The sequence below is a fragment of the Sprattus sprattus genome, assembly GCF_963457725.1.
Source record: "Sprattus sprattus genome assembly, chromosome: 10".
Lineage (NCBI taxonomy): Eukaryota > Metazoa > Chordata > Actinopteri > Clupeiformes > Clupeidae > Sprattus > Sprattus sprattus.
The window spans coordinates 18,966,069-18,990,513 of NC_137908.1; the positions used below are offsets into that span (position 1 = coordinate 18,966,069).

At 41.9% G+C, this 24,445-nt stretch overlaps 2 protein-coding genes across 5 annotated transcripts; both read left to right on the forward strand.

The window, feature by feature from the left end:
* eno1b (enolase 1b, (alpha)) lies at nt 1-7,910 on the forward strand. 2 transcript variants are annotated; one of them, XM_080846810.1, is made up of 12 exons: nt 1-94; nt 1,196-1,285; nt 2,572-2,667; nt 3,398-3,456; nt 3,649-3,718; nt 3,846-3,979; nt 5,162-5,384; nt 5,686-5,883; nt 6,476-6,677; nt 6,949-7,057; nt 7,255-7,313; nt 7,492-7,910. In XM_080846810.1, exons 2-12 carry the CDS (start codon nt 1,201-1,203, stop codon nt 7,556-7,558), a joined length of 1,302 nt encoding a protein of 433 aa, XP_080702936.1. In that variant the 5' UTR covers nt 1-94; nt 1,196-1,200; the 3' UTR covers nt 7,559-7,910. The 2 variants fall into 2 exon arrangements, with proteins under 2 accessions (XP_080702936.1, XP_080702935.1); XM_080846809.1 differs by lacking the exons at nt 1-94; nt 1,196-1,285; nt 2,572-2,667 and adding an exon at nt 2,876-2,902.
* A 570-nt stretch (nt 7,911-8,480) lies between these two features.
* On the forward strand, nt 8,481-24,355 carry rereb (arginine-glutamic acid dipeptide (RE) repeats b). 3 transcript variants are annotated; one of them, XM_080846423.1, is made up of 17 exons: nt 8,481-8,663; nt 15,474-15,522; nt 16,137-16,261; nt 16,413-16,512; nt 16,751-16,849; nt 16,994-17,074; nt 17,245-17,392; nt 18,350-18,442; nt 18,948-19,144; nt 19,440-19,661; nt 19,912-20,019; nt 20,406-21,568; nt 21,728-21,941; nt 22,037-22,784; nt 22,992-23,159; nt 23,435-23,615; nt 23,751-24,355. In XM_080846423.1, the coding sequence occupies exons 1-17, from the start codon at nt 8,638-8,640 to the stop codon at nt 23,782-23,784; spliced, it is 3,756 nt and encodes a 1,251-aa protein (XP_080702549.1). In that variant the 5' UTR covers nt 8,481-8,637; the 3' UTR covers nt 23,785-24,355. The 3 variants fall into 3 exon arrangements, with proteins under 3 accessions (XP_080702549.1, XP_080702550.1, XP_080702551.1); XM_080846424.1 differs by having other exon boundaries at nt 22,995-23,159; XM_080846425.1 differs by having other exon boundaries at nt 23,019-23,159.
* Nucleotides 24,356-24,445: the final 90 nt, after the last annotated feature.

A 24,445-nucleotide genomic window follows, 5' to 3' on the forward strand; every position in this document is an offset into this window, starting at 1 on the left:
GGACTCTGGTAATACTGCTTAGTCTTGCTCACAAGTAGTCTGGCACGTACACCGCTTCTCTGCTCACCTCGAAGGTCGCCTCATATCTTAAACGGTAATTCTTTACTTTCTTACTTATCCTATGTGACATTTTGTTTTAAATCTATTCCCGATCTAACTTTACATTGCCACTTGTTTAATATTGGTCGCTCAGTAATCTAAGATTAAAGTTGCTAACTTGGCTAACTAACTAAGAAACCGGCGTCATTACGAAAGGGAACTAAAGGCAATTTGGTGTGAGTTAAACAGTGAATTAACGTTATATCTTATCTGTACTGACTAGTCACTAGTGCTACCTGATTCAGATTTTCTGACAGGGGCAATCACCCAACGTTACAGCAACACGTGCAACTAGTTTGCAGTGAAGGGATGGAGGGCTAGGAATGTATTGCTTAAATTGCAACACGCTAGACGTTAAACTACAAAGGGAAGACTGGATGTTAAAAATGACACACCTGAAACAAAGAATAATGCAGAATGTCCAGCGATATGGATTATGGCAATTGTTTCATTGCCCTTACACCAATGGTTATGTGACCAGTTCATTGAGATTATTTTTTTTTTGCCCTCTATTCATTTGTAATGTGACTGGGCTGAATTGACAAATGGAGAATGCCGTCTTTAGGTAGTAACTGAAGTTACAGCCTGGTAATTCTTGGATGAAGCCTACGTGTAGCCAGTGGTGTTACTCCCCAGCTGGTCAACTGATAAAGATTGACAGATCATAATCCAGTTATCTTGTTAGCGCTCTCAGGTAGCCTTAGAGCGAAATCTCTTAAATAGCTGAACATTGAGGATGTAGCCTATTCTAGTGTTGTGAGTAGTGGTGATTGCAATGCATTCGTAACAATCGTAGCACATTTTTTTATTGGGTGGTGGTTCATGGAGGCTTTGTGACTTCTGTGTCGAGGATAAATCTGCTTGTCTCAGGTACTTGAGGCGAAGAGATTCCCTTAGTTTGCCCTCTACTAATGCTGTTTAAGAAGAGCAGTTTACAGAGGTGCTTTATTAAAGGAGACATTGCCAGACCCAGACTTGGAAAGCATTTATCACATCTGAAGTTTCACATATTGTAAATTAAGGGTGAAATGAAATTAGTTAAGTGAAGGTGTATGCTAGATTAATGATGAAAGGACTCCTTGTTGTGTGATTTCAGAAATCATGTCTATCCTGAACATTCATGCCCGGGAGATCTTCGACTCTAGAGGGAACCCTACTGTTGAAGTGGACCTCTACACTGAGAAAGGTGATTTATTGTTCATTCATCTTACCAACAGGTTCGGCAACTCATTGTGCCAGCATACTTTGCTATCAATTTGCATGGGTAACTACGTGTAGGTGTAATTGAAACTTCTGGGGGAGGGAGGGCACAGGTAAAATACATTATTATGTTTAGGCTTTATTATGTTGGGGCTACTTATTACACTTACAGTGTAATGATTGACCAGACATTACAAAACAAAACATGGATCGCAAAATCTTTCATAAATCAAGATTTTGCATCTGTCAGGGGTTCTTATTCCTGTTTTTGGGCCCCCTGAACTGAATATGTTCCACATATCCCAGCTCCTAATTGAACAGACCTGATTGAAGAGAGTATAAGTATGATGTTCTTCAAGTCAAAACAGGTGTGCTCAATTCATCAATAGAGACTGTTTTGCTTGATTTTTGCTGTTTGACCCTGTATTTGAAGTTACGTGTAACAGTTTATAGGCCTACCTTCAGACCCCATTTCCACCTGGCATTGCCTGCTCCTGCTACCTCAGTAGGGCCAAAAACATCATCAAAGACGCATAACATCCGGGCCACCACCTGTTTATTGTTCTACCCTCTGGCAGTTTAATCTCCTCCCCTCTGGTACAGGTCCTCAAGGGCATCCTGAGGTCACAATGCATCCCTAAACAAACTCTGGTTCACAATCCGTCCTGAATGCGTATAGGGTGTATACATCTGTACGTTTAAGGACCAATTGCAATTTATATGCCCGATGTAAATTGCGTATGAAATTGTGGTTGGTCATAAACTACATGATGTGGTTGGTCATAAACTACAAGTCAGTAGCCATTTATAGTTAGGGGGCTAAACCATCACTAACTCTTTCACTGACAAGAATCCTCTAAACTGAAGCCTATGTTAAACTAATCATGCAGGGTATATTTTCTTTAGCCATAGCCTAATAAAAAACTATTGAAAATGAGCTGGCATATGGCACCATATTGCCATAATTTATATTTTTAGGTTTGCATTTTTACTTCAAGAATGTACTATTTCAGCAGGTAGAAAGGTGACTTGGACAGTTTGCATGGATGCACCTGCATGGGCCCAAACTTTAGATGTTACCTCTTCATTCTTGACTTAACTGATGCTCTTGTACATTTGTGTTTGGTACTGGATATGTCATTTTTTTAGAACTCAATTCTTGTAAGATGGTGATATCTGGTTAAATCAGACTTCCTTAGACAGGCTGCCCAATGCGTAGTATAATGTTCGCATAAAAACAAATCTTCTAATCCTTTCATTTTTCCTCAACAGGTCTGTTCAGAGCTGCTGTCCCCAGTGGAGCCTCGACTGGCATCTATGAAGCCCTGGAGCTCCGTGACAATGACAAGAGCCGGTACATGGGCAAAGGCATGTTTTATCAGTTATCCCCCGCAAAGGGTTTTTGTCTTTGAAATATTTTTTCATAATCAAGAACTTCTATAGCCTGCAGTTAAGTTGTACCCCAAACTCTCTCCAACTGATATCAAATGACTTTTTAGATTTTATGTTCACACTACATATTTTCTGCCATGTCCCTCTCTACTCATCAGGCGTGGGCAATGATTAGCTAAGCTAATGAGGTTTTGTCCCAGCATTATATCAGGTAATATTATTCAGAAGATCATGAAAAGAAGTTCAGCATGTTGGGTTCAGACTAACAAACCTAATCCTTTTGTCTTCTGGACACTGAAACCTATTAAGATAAACTAATTAGATGGCATGGTGATGGTAAACTCTAAAATGAGGGTCTGGATGCATGTTGTTCTGAGCACGAGTCTTTTCATTTGATCCTGAAGTGTTATATGCTAATGTCATGTAGTGCCTGCTACATATGTGATGGCTTACTGGTGATATTTTATCTGGATGTCATTTGGCTGTAACAGTTGAATTTTGAACTGGTCAAGCAACGATTTGGTAAACTACCGCAATGTGAATCAGATAAATCTAGATTCAGGTGTTTCTGACAATGGAATTTGGCCACAATAATTAAGTTATACCTTCTGCACTTTGCTTGCTTTTGTTTTGATAGATCCCATGTCAGTCTGTGTTTGTTCTCTGTTGGCTAAATGAATAATCAACACTGATTTGTTCCTCGCAGGTGTTTCACAAGCAGTCGAGCACATCAATCAGTCTATTGGACCCGCTCTGATCGAGCAGGTAGGAAGGTTAACTTGCATAAACAAATTGGTTTCCTGTTTTTCTTGTACCACCCTCAAACCTCGTTCCTCAACTATTCCCATCAGTTTAAGGTCGGTCAGACCAGTCTTCGATCAATATATATAGCAGTGGATCTGAGCCAGAATTCTGTACCCACTTGAATGAAACCCACACCTTTTTCTTCCCACTCAGGGGGTGTCCGTGTTGGAGCAGGAGAATGTTGACCAAGTGATGCTGGACTTGGATGGCACAGAAAATAAGTGTATGTTTTGTCAAAATGGGGTAGCAGAATGTGGTTCTTTTCGGCCTATGGGTAAATGTATAATTTGCACTGGATATATTGAAGTGTTTTTATGTGTTTTTGTGCTTTTCTCCTGTTTACCAACTAGCCAAGTTTGGGGCAAACGCCATTCTTGGGGTCTCTCTGGCTGTATGCAAGGCTGGTGCTGCAGAGAAGGGTGTCCCGTTGTACAGACACATCGCAGACCTTGCCGGAAACCCAGAGGTTATTTTACCTGTTCCAGTAAGTTCCAATGGAGTTGAATACAAACAATGAAATGCAATATAAAGGTAAATAATATAGGTAATATTATCACACCAAAGAAAACAGCTTACACAAGTAGCTGTATAAGTTCATAGTAGATACAAAAGATGTGATCATGAGAAGGCAGCAAAAGGCAACATCTATCTTGGAGTGTTCCCAACCAATAACAGGGCTGTTTTAGAAGACTGCTATTGAAAGAAAATGGGTTGGAGTCAATAAGATTAAGATTAGTATCAACTTCAAATTCCTTTTGATGGTGTATGGTCATGGGAAGGACAGGTAAGGACAGGTAATCACACCTGTCACTCTCACTAGCCGCCTTATGCAGCTATGCACTTTGTAGTTCTGTGGTCCAGGTCGGACCACCCAGCTTTCACAACACAATTATATCACCGAAAGTTAGCAGAAGTAACACAACTTAGCATGCTCGATGGAGGGGCTCGAGAAGTGGAGAATCCAGCTTGCCTGTCTGAGGTGTCTTGCACCTATAGTGCCACAAGGAGCAACAGCCTGAAGTCTGTTATAAAGCCGTTTGCTTGTTTTTGCACATTGTCCAATGTGACAAGCTGAGATTATTTATGCCTCTGAGGATAGACTATATGGCAGAGTTCACAGCTGTAAGATTCGGTGATGCAGTCATTAAAAAGAGTCACCCCACCATGCTGGCTATATCGGCAACTCCTAAAGACAAAAAATTATTCACTACGGTGGAAGAGGACCCATGAACTGTATGAAGAAATTGTCTGACCGTGTAAAAGGGGGACTGCTAGGTTGTCTGTGGTGCAGTTACCCCTCTCGGTGGGTTCAAGCTGATTGCCAGCTTTGTGGTTTGACGAAGTGGAGATAAGTTTGTGTTCAAACCGGGTCAGTAGTGCCAGGAAATTAGCAGACTGCGGTGAGACAAAATTTTAATTTAAAATTATTTATTTGGCATTACAGTGTCCAAGGTATATTGTGGAACATTAGAACACACCATGACATTTAGAGAAAGGAGCTGGAAATTATAGAATCATGATTCTATTAAAGAATTTATGGAATAATGAGTCCTTCATTTTATATTTCAGTGGTTTGTTGGATTCCTCTAGAACACAGCCAACCAAACACACAGGAAATAAACTGGTCCAAACATAAATTATGGGATAACAATTGTCTTCTCTTCAGGCCTTCAATGTAATCAACGGCGGCTCCCATGCTGGCAACAAGCTGGCCATGCAAGAGTTTATGATTCTGCCTGTGGGGGCCAGCACCTTCAAAGAGGCCATGCGAATGGGGGCCGAGGTCTATCACAACCTGAGGAGTGTTATCAAGTCCAAGTATGGCCAGGATGCCACCAATGTGGGTGATGAAGGAGGGTTTGCCCCCAACATCCTAGAGAACAAAGAAGGTACGTTAAGAGACACCGTTGTGTAAGTTGAATTATTATTTACCATTTCCATTTACCTTCAAAAACATGATCATAACCCAAACTCTGAACATGAAAATACTTGTATGCTTACCTGAACGTATCTGCCTGCCTGACAGGTCTTTAATGTTTTGGTTTACCAATCCAAATTAGTCTAGTTGTCCAGACCTTCTGACAGAAAAGTAGAAATGTATCTCAGAGTTTTCTTCCCATCAGGATGAAGCACAGCATTGTAATCAATGCATGTGGATGTCACTCATTCTATAGTTTCTGTGTCCAACAGCCTTGGAGCTCATCAAGAACGCCATCAGCAAGGCCGGCTACACAGATGAGATTGTCATTGGCATGGATGTGGCGGCATCTGAGTTCTACAGGGATGGGAAGTATGATCTGGACTTCAAGTCTCCCGATGACCCTGACCGTTACATCACGCCTGATGAGCTGGCTGACCTTTACAAAAGCTTTGTGCAGGATTACCCAGGTGCCTAGCTCCCTCTTTCCCAAAATCTCCAGCTGGCTTACCTCTCAGGCCATTGGTGTACTCTGTCTACCCACTTTTCATTTTAAGAATGCTGTATATACTCTATGAAGTTACAATGAATGCGGTACATTTGAACTATTCCGGTAAAGGAAAGTATTGCATCCTGTATCCCTTTAACCTGAACACAACTTCAGGATTCTTAAAGAGAATTAATAAGTCGCCTAGACCAAATCCCAAACGGTACTGTAAATGTAGCTGCCAGCAGTACATCTTGATATGTTTTGTAAGGTTTTCAGTGTTTTATACATTGAGCTTCTTTAAGGTATTGAGACAACCTTGAGATGATTTTTACATTCATGTTCTGACTGTACCAGTAGAAGAAATTAAGAACATACGGCAAACCCGTTATTCGTCTCAGCCAATGGGATGCCATTCAAAACAAAAAATCATAAGCTTTCCTTTACATTATTCAAGGCTGTGTTTGGGATTTTGAAAGAAAATAAGTTGGCTTTGTTCCCCATTGTCTATTAAAGAAAAGAAAAAAAAAATCAAGAAAATAAATACATTCCTTTGTCTTGTTTTTTGTCCTCAGTGGTGTCTATTGAAGACCCGTTTGACCAGGATGACTGGGCTGCATGGTCCAACTTCACGGGTAGCACCGAGATCCAGGTTGTGGGAGACGACCTGACAGTTACCAACCCGAAGCGCATCGCCAAGGCTGTAGAGGACAAGGCCTGCAACTGCCTCTTGCTTAAAGTCAACCAGATCGGCACCGTCACCGAGTCCCTTGCAGCGTATGTATCTTGTCCTGTATGCAAATGAACAAATGTAATACACATTTTTTTATTACATTGAAAAATATTTATATTTTTAAGAACATCTATTAGATTTTAACAAAACAGACACGTCTTTCTGGTAGTATCTAATCTCAGTTTGATGTAAAATAGCGTCCTCATGAATCATCTGTTTCAGCGGCTTGCCTTTACTGTTCCTCTTGAAATTTTGTGTGCTAAATACTCAGTTCCAAAATGTCATTCTGTTGTCAAATAAGTATTTCTCCTGCAGTTGTAAGATGGCACAGTCCAGTGGCTGGGGGGTGATGGTCAGCCATCGTTCTGGAGAGACTGAGGACACCTTTATTGCTGACTTGGTGGTCGGCCTCTGCACTGGCCAGGTAAGGCTACATATCCATGTAGCATTTGGGAAAAGTTAAGATCAGTGTAGTAGTTTTTTTTTTTTTTTTTTTTTTATTCCCTACCCGTGCATGTATTGGCAGCTTTGTGTAATAATACAAAGTATGTACTGTGTCACACGTTTTCATCCAGTATTTAAGGAGTTCACTGACTCATTCATGCCCCTTATCTTTTCCAGATTAAGACCGGTGCACCTTGCCGTTCAGAGCGTCTGGCCAAATACAACCAGATACTTAGGTTTGTCCTGTTCCATTCCCTGATTACACTCATTTACTATGCAGTGCAACAGTTCTAAAAGAATGTCTAATATTTCAAGTGAATATGCAAAATTCATCCGTATTCATTCAAACCACATACATAGCTGTTGTAAGTGCTGCTTTTGAATTGTTTATTGATTTTTATCCCCTTCCAACAGAATTGAGGAAGAGCTGGGAGACAAGGCTCTCTTTGCTGGAAAGAACTTCAGAAACCCTCTGGTCTGAATGCAAGACTTATCAATAAACACCAGTAAAAGTATAATAACCTGTCCAGTGTAGAACAGGGACTTGTAGTGTTGACCATGTAATGCATCACTATAATCAGCCCGCATAGCAGTGAGTGACTACTAGAATAACATGTGCAAATGTGAAGTTCAGCTTCAGACTGTGGTTCTGTGGTATCCGGGGAAATCCACTGCTGCCAATGTCAAGGCTTAAGTCATTGCAGTTAGTTCTGTGTTGTGGGCCCAGGATATAAAATTAAATATTAAATACTATATTGTATTTTAATATAGAACAAATGTATTTATGTAGACTGTAAGTAATACGGTTATAATGGAAAGTTTGGCTTATGCACTACCTGTGCTACTGGGTTTGGCTGAATAAAACATCCTTGTAGAACTGTCAGTCAGTTGGCCTTGTGTTATGTTGTCATTTAAAAAGTCTTTTTGCATATCATTAAATTGGTGTAAGCACTGAACCGAATGAAGATTGTTTAAACTGCAGGAAGTAGGCCATCACATAATAGTAAAAATAACAATCCTAATTTTTGATCTCAAATCCAATACGCAGCAAATAATTGCTGTGATCATCATCGATTAATGAATAAAAATTCCATATCTAACATACTGGGCACACATACAGTATAATCGGAGCAGACAAAAAGCTACTTTTAATGCGATGTAATCCAAAAGTCATCTGGATCCTGCAGAATAGAACTGACAGCCTGCGGTAAACCCTGGGCTACGACACTCCATGTTTGTCGCCATTCTGTGTTTATGCGCTCGTTTCTCTTCGTGTTTGCACGGGTCTTCTGTATGTTGTGCCTAGCGGCGATGCGTGAGCTCTTTGTGGACAGGCCGGATATACAGGGATGATCCCATTACCAGTGGTCGCGGCACATGCTCAGTTATGCCTGTAGAAAGGGGATCTTAGTAGGCTGTGCGTGAGGACTGAGGTCATTGCATGAGCTCGGGAAAATAGTCAGCGTATCCTCCATTTTGAGTGGTATGAAATAGAGGAATAGCATAGTTTAAGCTCTTGCTGCACTAAACAAACTGACAACACAAACGGCAGTCTTCGACATGGACGACTTGTTCAGTCCACGAAGGTTTGTTTACTTTTCTTGTAGGATGTGTGGTTTAAATACCTCTTGCATTAACTCATACTTTCGCGTACTTCGGCATTTTAGTGCAAATATTTGTGGCTGCCTACTTGACAGCTTGTTTGTAAGCCCGCATATTATTAGCCAAGGCCAGAAGACCAGCCTTTTGGAAGCGAAGCTGTATAGGCTATATACAGTGGTGGAATGTAACGAAGTATTTGTACTTCGTTACTGTACTTCGTTACATTTTTACGTATCTGTACTTTACTTAAGTAAAAATAATAGTGCATACTTTTTACTTTTACTTCGTTACATTTTGCTGCTATTATCTATACTTTTACTCCGCTACATTTCTACAATATGTGACGTTATTCGTTACATTTTATGAACACAGTTTCGCCAACCTGTTGCCTACACAAAAATATGGATTGCGTTGCTTTAGGACGTTTCAACCAATCAGATGGCTCTATCCTCTCCAATGACAGCAGCCAAATACGGCAGCAGCACTACGGTAGCCTTGCCTGTTTCGCTTAAACATTCGATAAACAGCCTGACTAACAAACAGCTTTTCAGCATGGATTCAGAGTCAGCCTCATCTGAGGACATGTTCAAGTTCAGATGCCCCAAGAATAACTCGTGGAGGTTTCAGTGCGTTTCCTGTCTACCTCAAAAAAGGAGTTGCTAGACTTCAAAATTTGCCTTCAAATTTGGAGAAACAGGTCGAGTTATGCAGAGTTCTTGCTATGCTAAGTTAATGTCTATGACTTTTGAATATCGTATGCGGTTACTGACATGTTTTTATACTGTTATCTAGCAAAATATATGTTGACATACAGCAATAGCATCAAAATAACACGATTTTACCTTGATTATTTATGTAACGTAGTGATAAGATAAAGCTGGTAGTTTAGCAATGTCAAGCTAACGTGAAGATTTGCCTTTTTTATTGCCTGGCATGCAAACTTACTGTAATGCCTAGTCTTGGGTTGGTCAATATGTTTTTTTTCCCTTTTCTGCAATCAATAGAGCATTAAACTCTGCATTGACCAGTTTAACAACTCCATTTGTTTTTCATGTTTCATATTTCCATTTTTTTTTTTTACACGTTTACAATTAAATAAAAGATTCAAAGATATAAAATTGTGTCTTTATTGGTTTGGCTTAATGGTATTAACTTTGCAAAAAATCCCTGGTAGATAAATTGTCATCAGCAGAATTGTAAGATAGAGTGTGAACCGTATTACAGACAATAGGCCCAATAAGTACACCAACCTTTCCAATTAACAAATGTTGTTGCTTATAATTATTACTAGTAGTGACATATGTAGAGGCATTTATTACCAGTCGCTATTTCTTTATCAAAATGGCATAGCCTAGTCATTGAGAGACAACCCATTGTGTGAGTACTTTTACTTTTACTTTTAAAGTAAATTTAAAAGTGAGTACTTTTTACTTTTTACTTAAGTAGGATTGTTGATTTAGTACTTTTACTTTTACTTCTACTTTCATTTTCCTCGGTACTTGTACTTTTACTTAAGTACTAAACGTCAGTACTTCTTCCACCACTGGCTATATATTGTCATAATTATGCCGTCATGTCTGTCATTTATGTGGCCTTGCAGTTGTAGCTGTCATCGATGTGTTTAGGTGTTTACAATTTCGTATTATTTTGCCTTTAAAAACGATGTATGTTCAGTCCTTTCCGGATCAGGCTGGATTGTGAAAATCTAAGCGTAGCCTTAAACTGACGAAATACACACACCAACGCCCGGAATACAACTTTTTGGGGTCTTTTTGGCTGGTTGCGTCGTCTATTTGATTGATTTGTTTGTAGAAGAAGGGTTTGAGCCCCGATTTATGTAACCTTTGGAGGGAACGATGTTGCCGTGTGTGGATTGGTTACTCTAGATTAGTGGGCGGGATTTGCATAGTAAAGAGTATAGTAATGCTTTTAACATGGTGATAATTAGGCTACTAAGATCTCAGCATTTCTGGCATTTACATAGTTGGTTTAGACATAGGCCTGCAAGATAGTGTTTGCCTTCAACGCTTGTGTTATGCATTCATTCTACATTTTAAAGCATTTGTTTTTACAGTTCATGTCAATAGTAAGTGGCTTAAAGAATAATCTAAGGAATGCTCATTTTGTATTTCTGATGTATATGTTTTTGTGGATACCTTCATATAACCTTGCCTCTTTGCATATCTTTATAATTCAAATTAATTAAAAAATGATATTTGACCTTATCTGATAATCTGAAGGTTATTATGGAATGAGGTGATTCGATACCAGATGTGTAAGTGAGTTTTAATGAATTAAGTGGAGTGAATAACTGAATTATTAGTTCCTAAAAATCAATTAAATAATTTCACGTTCGCCATGCATCCAATGTGTCAGAGGGCTGTTTCAGGGTGGAATGCTATTTGATAAGACAAGCTATTGACTGTTTAGACCTGAAGTGTGGACATGCACAAATTATAACCTTGACTTGATGAAATTGTAGGTATCTATACCCGTTAGCATCCATACCTATCCTCCCTAAAATTACCCAAACACTCACCCACTTAAATGATAGTATAATAAGGGGCTAGGAGAGTGTGAAATGCATCGTGATTTTAGTGCTGAAATACAGTGAAGTTAGAAGTCTCAACACAATTTGGACTACTTAAATGTAATATCTATATATTTATAATATCATTTGTAACATTAAGCTGTCCCTTAAGTTGACGACAGAGGCCCAGCCTGAAATCATGAAAAACAGACCCATTAGTTTTCCCTTCACTAAACATGCAGTGTATTCAAACAGTGTGAGCATTGTTACAAGGAAAGCCAGTCTGGTTTCTACACTCAACAGATCAATCTGTTCCTTCTGCAATATCAATATGTGACTTACAATTTCCCTTGCAATTGTGTGGTAGAGTATTGCAGTAGTAAACAAAATGAGTCCCACAAACACAGCCTAGGCTCTGTCCAATTGTTTGCATCGATTCTATATAATATTAAGTTTCCAGATATGTGGATCTAGTTTTTAAAATAAAGATAGGCCTAATACTTTTAAAATAAAGACAATATACAGTAGACACAGGGAACAAGTGTCTTTTTTTTAAGGTCCATGTTTATTGATTTTATTTGTACTTTAAATCAGCATTTAGGAATTTAGGTCTGAAGATAGCAAGCTAACTAGCCTACTCAAAAGGCAAAACCCTTGCAGACACCACCAGAAGCTTATTTTGTGCTGATTAAACCTTGTTAACATGCTCACTGGTAGCCTGGTGACACCAGCCTACGTATTTCCGCCTGAATTGATTTCAAGCTCATACTCAGTCTGGCCCAACCCCATTGACAATCGTCTCCAGAACTCAAAATTTTGCAGGACCAATCAGCGAACAGTTCAGAGCTGTGACGCAAAACTCGCCTTGGAGGAAAAGACACGAAAAGCTATCGGAAAAGTTGTCTCAACGCTCGAGAACATCAGAAAATTAAAAGGAGAACAAGAGTATTTTCTTGTAAGTTTTATGATTGGAAAGGACGTCGTAGCTCTTCTCCCAACTGGCTTTGGGAAGAGTTTAATCTACCAAATGCTTACTAAACGTTGCTGATTGGTTAAGGGAACTCCAATGATTTTAAACCTCAAGATAAGCACCCGCCCATCTCGGAAACCAAAATGCATTGGGTTAGCCCAGACTGAAAGACGGAATGAAATGGAGTCACAGGCTGGTAATGGCCAGGCTAATTTACTGGTGTGTTTTGGCAATATAAGGCAATGGCAATGACATGCTGTGAAAGCTTCTTTTACATTTTGGCAGGGGGTTCCAGCCCAGGAGCACGGTGTAAATAAATATAACATAGTGCATGTCCTGGATGGTTAGTTGGAACGACACGTCATTGTCTGTCATATCATGATCACCTACCATCAAAATACATTTGAAGATGATACCAAAACGCTTTGCCTATCAAACATACCTAAAAAAGGACATTGTTGCATAGTGTTGCTTTAAATATCTTTTAAATTAAAGGCTATTCGCAATCTGAGAAAATTAATTCTAGCAACTATAGAGGTGACACTATAGACTAATTAGGTAAGTACTCATACAAATAATACCCTTTGGCCTTAAAGTGACTAGTCTGCAAGGTAATAAGCCTACTTGACTTGTTTGCTGGACAGATGCATATAAATATACTCTGCATGTACTTTCGAGGATTTTGTGACCTTGCGATTTCAGGTTGCAATTTTGTCTTATTACGGTAATATTTCCGCCCCCAAAAAAATGTAAAGTCATTATTTGTGGTTGGTTTTATTATCAAAAAGTAATTTTATTTTAAGTACAATTTTTGAGAACTCCGGCAGCAAATTCAATCCCTTTTGGCAACAACTGGGCTGTCTCAGCAAACTGGGACTGTTTTATCCTCCTGTATTCTCTTCTGTCATTGTTGCGATTTTAGCTATGGGCAACTTTGTAGAATGGTTTTACTTACCTGGAACATGGATCATACACATTGTATAGGCAATTCGACTGGTCGCGTTGCTACACTGCACCTGAACTGAATTTGTCTTTGTTTTTTTTTCATCCTTTTAATATTGTATACCCATCTGCCAGCTGTTTTGTTGTCATGATATGGGCCATTAAGCACATCCTTGGTAGGCCTATTTGCCCCTTAAAAAAACTGGTTTATTCGAAAGATGGATGAACATGGCCAAGGGTGCTATTCTGTCTAGCAAAACATAGTCCTAGCTCACCTTTGCACAGTGTCAGCCTCTTTTTGACATTTTGATTTGACACTTTACATTACGTTTTTAGAGCGTGCGCACAGTTATCAAAAAGGAGATGTCAGGATTGTGTAAGCATGTCATCGTTTTCATAGTGAGCCTGAGCCTCATGTCATAAGCAGATTCAAAACATTGCTCAAACATTACACACGCTTCAGGGCCCGATTTACTAAACCTAGAATGCATTTCTGTATCACACAGCCCCTTAAGGGTTGTTCGTCATGTTCTCATACTTTCATCTTTACATGGGACACTTTTGGATGTTCAAGAGATACAGTGTAGCATGGACATAAAATACCGTTTTCAGATATTCTAGCATGAGATGCTTTCTTGTGTATATTGTGAACATGAGAAAATAACAGAAACAAATTGAAATGTCTCTTTTGGAACTCTTTATTGTAGTTGTAATTGTAGTGAAATAAGCTACAGCGTCTTGTCTTTGAAGGGCGTGGGTTCGAATCCTGGTTGTTTCTGGGGTTTGTATCCCGTTCCTTCCAGGTCCTTTCTGTGCGGAGTTTGCATGTTCTCCCCATGACTGCGTGGGTTTACTCCGGGTACTCCGGTTTCACCATCATAAAGACATGCATCACACTACATCGTATGAATGTTAGAATGAATGTTGGTGGTGGTCGGTAGTATGTGTGTGTGTGTGTGAGATAGAGAGAGTGAGTATGTGAGCGAGAGAATAAGTAAGGGCTTGGTTGCCATGCTTCCGTCACTGGTATGACTGTGCGCTTTGGGTCATTGAAATGCGCGTTAAAAATAAAAGGTATTATTATTATACCTCAGGTTATTGATATGAAGAATGCATTGAATGTTGTTTGGCATTAAGGTGATAATGCAAATAAACTATAAAACCTGAAATACAAATGTACATGCAACTTCCATGTTGATATTTCAGGTTTTATAGTTTATGTGCATTATCACCTTAATGCCAAATGATTCAAGATATTGTTCACCTCATTGCAAGTTTTCTTTATATAAAATGATAAACTAACAGTTTAGATTTACTGTGATAAAGATACAGGCCCCACTGTAGGAACTCATTGCAAAAGTCAGTTCACCTTTCATTACTGAGATTTTAAATAATTTATTCTCGTATCATTTGACCACAGAATGTGCTCCCAATATTCATCAGGCTTCTGCTCATGTTCTTCATGAAAGTGTAATCTTGCAGTTTTGTCGCCAAGAGCTGTTTTCGGCTCGGATGGAGTTGGACATGTTTGGTGTGAACCTGGCCGGGACTACCACAGCCAATGCATAGTCCCGACAGTGAAGCACAAGGTGGGAGTGTGATGATATGGGGCAGCATGAGTCCAAAAGTTGTTGGGGAGATGACATTTACAGATGGCACCATGAATTCCTTAGGATATATTAGAATACTGGCTGAAAGATGAGTCCAAATCTCTAGAAGCTTGGCAGAAGATTAATTTTCCAGCATTATAATGATCCAAAGCACACTGCCAAAATCACGCAAAAGTTTCTAAAGAAAGTGAAAGCTATGACCTGGCCAAGTGTGTCACCTGACTTGAATCCAATAGAACACTTTTGGGGTATTTTAAAGAGTAGAGCAGAGCAACGTAGAGTAGAGCAACGCAAGAGACCCCTCCATCAAAGAGCAGCAGGGGAAAAAAATCTTTCCAGAAATGTGTGCAACACTGTTATCCTCCATGCTGAGGAGGATTGAGTCTGTCATCAGAAATAAAGATAGACATACAAAGTATTGAACACATTTAATCTCTGTAATGAAAGGTATACTGTCCTTGAGGTGAATTGAGTTGAGTTCCTAATGTGGCTGTGTTTTTAATAAAGTAAATCTAAACTTTTAATTTGACATAAGATCAATTGCCTAACTGTTCAACATATAAGTAATGCAATAAGCTAAACAATTTTGAATTGTTTGACATTTAAGGGATCTCACTTCTGCTGTATACTATAGACATGTTTCTGTATATGAACTGGCAAAGCATCGGCCCTTCTGTACTGTTTCACGATTAAGAACAACTCAGAATAATGCATATGTTATGTGGATTCATTTCTATTGCAGGCAGTTGAACAGCACACAGGGCGAGATCAGAGTGGGACCAAGCCATCAGGTTTGTAGAGGAACTATACAATGAGACATCAATGACACAGTTTACCCAAAGTCTCAAAGGTTTTCCATTTTCATAGAGACTATTGAAGCATCCATTCAATTTGTTTGTGCCACTCAGTACTATGTATCTGTCACACTGTGAAGAGTAACAAGGTACAGGTATACAGGTATATGAATGAAAGGATGCACATAGAAAATACAATGCAAGATCTTTTGACCTTGACCTTAGAAATCTTGACCCTTCTTAGAACAGTAACATAATCATAATCCTTTGTCTAGTGTATTCTTCTATATAAGCTATAGAAGTGAATTATAAGATAATCTTGGAATGCCAGCACTCCAGTATACCAAACAACTGAAATAATCAAACACTGGAGGCATTTATTTTGAGCTTCAATATTTGCAATGAAAGGAAAGAAACCGTAGATCACACAGTATGTGAAGTGAACACATTGTCAAGGCACTCTACAGGTATGAGTAATAATTGACATGGAAAACATTGTTCCTTTTTGTATCATCATTGAATTACCTGAATTCCAAACATGAAACTTTAACACAATATGACGTCTCTTTTCTTTATGCGGGTTTAAGCCATAACATGCTCAATATCTCCAGGCCAAGCTTCCAGAGCTCCAGCCTCCTCCTGCTTCTGGTGCGGAGACTGTGACTGAGATTGAAGAGCTTGTATGGATGCCTGGAGTCAATGACTGCGACCTGCTTATGTACCTAAGAGCAGCCAGGTAAGTAGCCTTTAAGTCGTCATGTATTTCCTCACACTACTTTACAACATATTAAAGTAATATCTTTATTAACTCTTTATCCATTGATCATCTATTCTTTTACCTCTGCCTGCCCATTACCCATCTCTTTATGTATTTCTCTCTATGTTAGGAGCATGGCAGCCTTTGCAGGGATGTGTGATGGAGGCTCCACTGAGGATGGCTGCTTAGCAGCCTCCCGTGATGATACGACACTAAATGCTTTAAATACGGTATGTACACTCGCGACATTCAGCCACTCAGTAAAATGATACAAACCCTGAAGGATAATGCACTTAGTGGGGAAATTATTCTGTTCATTGTGCTTTCACTAAATTATTAAATGTACTGTGCCTCTTCAACAAGTTCCGTTGTCTTTTCATTAACATAGATTGGCTCCCATGGATTATGTCATTTTTATATGAATAAAAAATGGATATGGTTTTGTCCTCTGACACGTTTCCTGTCTAGCTTCATGAGAGTCACTACGATGCTGCAAAAGCCCTCCAGTGTTTGGTTAAGAAACCAGTGCCCAAACTGATTGAGAAGTGCTGGTCTGAGGATGAAGTGGTAAGACTCTGCTGGTGGAGATCTCCAACTGCTTCCACAGCCAGTCCATCTATTATTACACTGTTGTAACTCACAAGTCACACAAAGGTTTTTCATTAACTTGATGTCGTCTTCTGCCTCCCTCTTGACCCTCTCTCTGAACAGAAGCGTTTCATTAAGGGCCTGCGGCAGTATGGCAAGAACTTCTTCAGGATTCGGAAGGAGCTACTGCCCAACAAAAAAACGGTTAGCATCTTTAAGGTTTTATTTTTGTTTTTAGTCATAACATTATGGGATATCTCATTATCCAGGTTCAGTTTGTTCACTTCCAGAAGGTTTTTTAAAGACAAATCACTTCTAAAAAGCTCACTTCTAACTATGTTTATGTTTAATATTTTGTATTCTTTTTCATTCAGGGGGAACTGATCACATTCTACTACTACTGGAAGAAGACTCCAGAGGCAGTAGGGTTGCGACCTTATCGGCAGCACCGAAGGCAAACAGCATCTCGCAGAGTCAAGACCCGCAACTCTGCAACAAATACCCCATCTCGCACCCCCTCGAGTGAGTTTTAGTCACATTTAGCCTCCTGTAGCCCTCCTGCTAAATTGTGGACAAATCTAAGGTGGCCATTTACAATGGGATAGAAGATGCTCAGAATATCAGTTTACACATTGCTTAACATTAGCACTTGTTATCATATCAGTTGTCCTATCTTATGTTTGGGTTTTTTATATTTTTGTTATCATGTAATATTGTGTGAATGATAGTTTCCCCTGTAGGAACAATATCATTGAACTTCAATGAAACTGGCCTGTGCAGCATTCTGCTTTTTTTTTGGACAGGCGATCTTTGTATTTAGGAGAGGGGAAGAGACAACAACAACAACATGAAAACAGGGACAACCAGCAACATGTGTTGATGTTGTTGGATCTCATGCAGCTTTGCCTAAAGAGGTGGTAGTTGAAGGCATACAAAAGGGATTTCAGACAACTGTTTAGCAGTCCATTCTTTTTTCAGTAGAGTCTTGCAGTCTGTCTAAGGGAACCACGTGAGTGTAATGAGTGTGACAGGGAGTGATGAGGTGCGTGAAGAGAAATACTATGGCAACGCTTTGGGGAAGCAGTTGGGTTGGGCTGTGTTTCCCCTTGCCTGCTGATGACGCATGTTAGATCATAGTCCCTGCCTGTACGAGTTTTCTTCTGTTGTAGCCCAAAGCTGGTTAAACACAATATCGTATCGGTGTTAATTGTCGGTCGGCGTATTTATCGGCAAACGGTCGCATTGTGATGTTAATCCATTATTCAAATGAAGTTATAGATTGTTAATCCATTATTAAACTTAGTATTTTGATTGTTTAACAGAATGGCCTATGTTTGACACTATCCGATAACTGACTACGCTAGGGACTTCAGTTTTGAGTGGGACAGTTGTCGACAATAACAATGTCTTCTGTCACAAGTGGTGGTAGGAGAGGCATTTATTAAAACAGTAATCATTGTCTTTCTTTGTCACTTACAGTGGAGCTAAGCTCGGCCAGTGAGGATGACCTGGACAGCGAGGATAGTGTGAACAGTCTGAAGGGAAGCTTCTGTCAACACTGCAACTCCACAAGTAAGTTCACTTCCACCCCGCTGGCCTTACTTTGATAGTATACTTCAAATCGAACTCTTGTAGTTCACAGGAAACAAAGTTTAGTCCAAGATGCATATGTTTAACATTAGGGCCTTTACTAAAGGTGGTCAGCAGTAAAGCAAATGTGAATTAGAATATACCAGTCGACATCCTTCAAATTTCAATGCAAATCTTGTGGGTAGTCATTGGCTGTACAGTGTCCAAGGTCATTAGGCATTAAAGACTAAAACTAACCCTGGGGGCTCCAATATCATTGCCAAATTATTATTTTTACCAAATTATAGTGCCAAAACCACCTGCATAGATCTAGGTGTCTATAATGTTGACGTGGACCACTAGGACCTTGCGCACATGTTCTCACTTACATTTATCCAACTTGAGGGCCATTGGGTGCTCATAGATGATTTTAGCACCTTAATGACATGGTATTAAGCCAGTTCACACCCCCTAACCCTTGCACTGTACAAACCATCATATTATTCAGCTTCCAAGGATTGGCACAATGGAGGGAGGGAGAACATCCTGCTGTGCACTCCCTGCTACACCCACCTCAACAAACACCGGCGGCTCCCCCCCTTGCCAAAACCGGCTGACCCCCCCTTCATGTTCAAGCCTGTGAAGGAGGAGGAGGAGGATGGTGGAGGGAGGCATGGGATGAAGACGCGCCGCAGCCGAGCACCGGTAAAGTTTCTTCTTCCTGATTGATTTCAGCTCTGTATTCTCACCAGATCTAACTGCACAGCACTCCAGCTGTGCTTCTGAACCGGAATTCATCCCGGAGCATTTGACTTATGTCCTGGAATGCAGATTAGGAGTGTGATATGTTTTTGCATGCCTACTGAATTTGCAAACCTTTATCAGTTAGGAAACTTTATTTTCAGGAATCTTTTACTAGCTACCTAATCAAAACATTACATTTTAGCTATTGAGTATGCATTTGAGAAGGCATAGAGTGGGTTTGTGTGTTCCTGCATAGATGTCCTCCTTAAGAAGCGGACGCAAGAGAATGACGGGTAGCCCTGATGGAAAGGTGTCTCCTAACGAGGAGCTTCGTAAGAGAATAAGCCCGGATGGAAGAACGTCACCGAATGAGTATCCCCCATCTCGGGGTCAAACCCCATGCAGGGATAACTCCTCCAATATGGCAACCCGAGCCTCTAATACTGAGAGTAAGAACAACACACAGAAAGCCACTAAGGTAACCACTGTCTACGTCTTCTTAATTATTTACTACCTACAAAATGGCTGCTCTGAATAGGCTGACCACATGACCTGTACTCCAAATGTCATCATTTTGTTTAGGATGTATGAACATTGCAATTAGTTGGTTATATATGTCTTAAATATGTTTGATATTTATAATTTTGTGAATGTGGACCAGGATATGTTTTCAGTTCCATCCAAGTATGCTGATATTTGCCCGGTGTGTGTTTGTTCTAATTCTACAGAAAGGTAAAGTGGAGACACTGACTAAAGGGGTGAAACGTCCAAGAGAAGACGCTACGCAGGACAGAGATGAGAATGAGACTAAAGCCAGTAAAAGGTCAAAGACTCAGGTGAGAGAAAACAGAACTGTCATGTGTATGCTCTTTGGGAGCAGCCATCTCCAATAAAGTTAGCTAAGGATACATAGAACAGGGAGAAGTCTCATGGAAACGAAAACAATAACACTGAATTCAGACAGGGTAACCAAAATCCCTTGGTTCTTTGGGTTTTTAACTGATTGTAGATCCCTTGGTACACATCGTATCTTCTCTTCGCATCTTTGTCCACTTTTAATTAGAATCTACGTATTTAGGTCATTAGGTAAGAGTACACTTACATCTCCATCTAGTGGTCAGGATAGGATGAATACCCATGGCAGATTGTTGATGAAGAGAGATATAACTTCTCACTGCAGTGAGTAAATGTTTGCATGTATATGTATTCTTTGGTCTTCCAGGAAGGGCCAGACTCTCTGTCAGAAGGTGAGGGTGAAGGTGAGGTTGAGAGCTCAGACAGCCGCAGTGCCCAGGATGAGGGCAGCAGCGATGCCAAAGACATTGACCAGGACAACCTCAGCTCCTCGCCCAGCTTACCCAGCCCTCTGCAGGGCAACGAGAGTGACTCCGACACCCCCACTCCTCTGCAGCCTGTGGCGCTGGCAACCACTACCCCATACAGCCCCCCAGGCCCTCTGCCCCCCACCCCTGCCCAGTGTGCTGTCCAGGCCCCGGCCCAGTGCCAGCGTGGACCCTCTCCTGGAGTTCTGGTCCCTCCTTATCAGCATCTCTCTCCCCCAAAGTGCACCCCTCGGCCACCAACCTCCTGTGTGCCCAGCCAGGCAGCAGCCCCCGAGCAGCCACGGGTCTCTCACACTGTCTCTGGCCCCTTCCAGCTGTTGCAAGGGCCTCCATTCCCTACACACATGCACTCTGAGGCCCACCCTAGCCTGCAGTCCCCTCTGCCAGCTCCCTCCCAGTCCCAGGCCTTCCCCAATCGCTTTACTCCCCCTGTGCGACAGCCCCTCTCCCCCTCTGCGGTTCAGATCAGGCCTCCGCCCACCACACCCATTCCTCATTCCCACAAGCCCCCGCCTCATGTCCCCAGTGCCACCCCTCCCTTCCTGCAAATCCCCCTTAACCTGCCTCCGCCTCCGGCCCTGAAGCCCCTGGCCTCTCTGCCCACTCAGCACCCACCCTGCAGCCAGCCTCCGCCCTTGCAGATCATGCCACAGGCGCTGCAGACTCACCCCGGACAGCCACCCCTGCTGGCACAGTCACAGTGCCACCTTGTCAAAGGGGGCCACGGCCCTCCTGCGCCTCTCCCCCATCACCCTTCTTTCCTCCCGCACAGGCCCCACCATCCGGATCTGTCCTCCAACTCGCCTTCGTTCTCTCTCTCCTCCGCCTCCCAGTGTTCCTCTGTCTCCATCCCAGCTCTGCAGTCTGGGGCCCATGCCTCCTCTGCGGTTGGAGGCCCCATGCCTTCTCTGCACATGGCAATCAAAGAGGAGCCGATGGATGACTCCTTCGAGGACTGTGACAGTCCACCCCCTGTGCGTAGAAGCCCTTCGCCTGAGCCGACTGTGGTCAACACACCTAGCCATGCCAGCCAGTCAGCACGGTAAACATTGCGTTTTCAGAACCTTGATAAAAAACTATGTTTCATAATTTTACAAAATTATAAATGAACCATTAAATCCATATTCAGAACATTTAAAGTGAAAATGTGTTGTTTTATAATTGTACATTTTTCTTCAAACTGAAAACTATTTTGTTGCAGGTTTATAAAGCTTCTTGATCGGGGCTACAACTCCTGCTCCCGCACTGACCTGTACTTCACTCCATTGGCCTCATCCAAACTTGCCAAAAAACGAGAGGAGAATGAAAGGTCCAGAAAGGAGAGTGAACAGAATGCCCGCCAGAGAGAAAAAGAGCGTGAGAGGGAGAGAGAGCGGAGAGAGGAGAGGGGAGAGAGGAACACTGACAAACTTTCTGTAAGACATTGTTTCTGAAACTGTATCATAACGATCCATCTGATTTGCAAATGATTGTCTTTGATATTCAATCTCATGTTTCTGTCCTCTCTCAGAGAGCCTCGAGCTCTTCCCAGGATGGTCGTGTAATAGAGTCCCAGGTGCCAGCCCATGGACACATGCGCCCACACTTTGAGACCCCACCCCCCACCACAGTGGCTGCTGTACCCCCTTACATTGGACCAGACACCCCAGCCCTGCGCACCCTCAGTGAGTATGCCCGTCCTCACGTGATGTCGCCCAACAACCGCAACCACCCCTTCTTCATGCCCCTGGGCCCCGGGGATCCCCTGCTGGCCTATCCCATGGCAGGTTTGTACTCCAACGACCCCGCCCTGCGGGAGCGTGAGCTCCGCGACCTGAGAGAGAGGGAGATCCGCGAGCGCATGAAGCCGGGCTTCGAGGTGAAGCCGCCCGAGCTCGAGGCTCCGGGGTTGCACAGCGCTTCTGCCAGCGCCATGGAACATTTCGCCAGGCACGGCACGCTGTCGCTCCCACACATGGCAGCCGCCGCAGTTGCTGCCGCTGCCGCAGCAGGAGCACCGCACCCGTATGCCCAGTTTCATCCGATGGTGGGGGCGGCGCTAGAGCGCGAGCGGCAGGAGCGTGAGCGCCTGCAGCGGCCCGAGATGAGCTACGCCGAGCGGCTGACGCATGAGAGACTCCATGCAGAGCGCATGGCGTCTGTGGCCGCCAACGACCCCGTGGCACGCCTTCAGATGCTGAACGTGACGCCGCATCACCACCAGCACTCTCACGTCCACTCACACCTGCACCTGCACCAGCAGGAATCGCTTGCACAAGGTGAGAACACCACACTGGACATCAGATAGCTAAAGCTGACAATTCAGCTAAAGTTCAAATATACATTCAATAAACATTCAACTGTAAGCACTGAACTGTAAGTAAAGTTCAGAGGTGGTTTGCAGAGCTAGTAGAGTTGTATAGAGCATTCCTGCACAAGCCATTGACCACCATTGCAGACCCAACATTTAAACCCATTGTATGTAGTAGGCTGTGCATGTATGTGTTTGCTAGGTGGGGGGCCCCATCCTCTCGTTGACCATCTGGCTGCTGGCCCGCCTCTTGCGCGCTTCCCATACCCTCCAGGATCCGTCCCCAACGCTCTCCTCAGCGAGTTGCCTCATGAGCACGAAATGCTGCGCCACCCACTGTTTGGTAAGTTACCATTTATTTTGGTGACCGAAAGGTGCAGTCATTTTTGAACTACCTAATCTGCAGTTTGCTTTCACAAACAGATTCTGTTCATCGAGTGCAGGGCCTTTTTTAAGAGTGAAATATGAATATTTACGCACAGTGATATTGTTGAGTAAAACGTTGAGTTTAAAAATCTATGATTTTGCTTAAGTTACATTGGCAGTGAACAAATATGAGCTGTTCACCAGTGTGTGTAGAGCTGATGGCAGTCTGAGTTGCTACTCTTGTTGTTCCAGGTGTGGCATACCCCAGAGAGCTGCAAGGCGCTCTGCCCCCCGCCATGTCAGCCGCCCACCAGCTGCAGGCCATGCAGGCGCAATCGGCTGAGCTGCAGCGGATGGCTCTGGAGCAGCAATGGCTGCACGGGCACCACCACCTGCATGGAGCGCCCCTCCCTGGCCAGGAGGACTACTACAGGTGAGGATAGGCTTATCCGTAAAAAGATTGTTGTTGTTGTTTTAGTTGAAACATGGTAAGCAAAACTGCCATACCTTAAACTGCCATTCATTAAACTCCCATATCTTAAACAGTTTTTCTTCTTTTTGTTTGTAGTCGTCTAAAGAAAGAGGGAGATAAGCAGTCGTAACACGTGGGCTTATGAACATACACATGTTTGGTCCAGGTCAGTGTGTGGTATGGCTTGGCATGGCATGTGATCGAACACTGTTCGTCCTTGTCACTCCCCAAAGAATGCAACACTTATGAGATCCTGTTTGTGATGTCTGTGATTTAGAAAAGGGTGCAAAAGACTGTATGGTTTTTCCTATATGTTTTTTTACATGTTTGATCTATATTTTACTGTACAGTGCTAACCCCTAAATCTTAGCCCTGCTTTATTTTCCTTGCATGAATATTACTCTCAGATTTCATAGATAAGAAATTAACTTTGTTATCATGTAAGAAGCACACTAGAGAGAAATGTATTAAGAGTCAAAAAGGTGCTGTCAAAACTCCCTAAGTGTAACACTATAGAAAGGTTTCTGCGTTTATAGAAACCTCCTCTGTGTTGTGAAGACCAGATTTTGAGATTGTAAATAATATATGTACAAAATAATATATTAACTGAGGAAATATTAAATATGACTAAATATTACAATGATGGATTTTTGATATAAACTCGTTCACCTGTGCGTAAACATGGCATGTCACAAATACTGTATTGTCTTCTCTTGCTCTTCCTGCTTTCTTCACTATATTTCTGAAAGCAAAAATGTACCATAGTATTAATACATGTCCTTTCTTGTTCT

Excerpts from the sequence above, each read along its gene's own strand:
- rereb (XM_080846423.1), top strand. The coding sequence starts at position 8,638 with ATGGACGACTTGTTCAGTCCACGAAG. Across the intron at positions 15,523-16,136 it reads GAGTGGGACCAAGCCATCAG|GCCAAGCTTCCAGAGCTCCA; the intron begins GTTTGTAGAGGA and ends CAATATCTCCAG. Across the intron at positions 23,616-23,750 it reads GGCCAGGAGGACTACTACAG|TCGTCTAAAGAAAGAGGGAG; the intron begins GTGAGGATAGGC and ends TTTTGTTTGTAG.
- eno1b (XM_080846810.1), top strand. The coding sequence starts at position 1,201 with ATGTCTATCCTGAACATTCATGCCCGGGAGATCTTCGACTCTAGAGGG. Across the intron at positions 2,668-3,397 it reads GAGCCGGTACATGGGCAAAG|GTGTTTCACAAGCAGTCGAG; the intron begins GCATGTTTTATC and ends TGTTCCTCGCAG. Across the intron at positions 3,980-5,161 it reads AGGTTATTTTACCTGTTCCA|GCCTTCAATGTAATCAACGG; the intron begins GTAAGTTCCAAT and ends TCTTCTCTTCAG.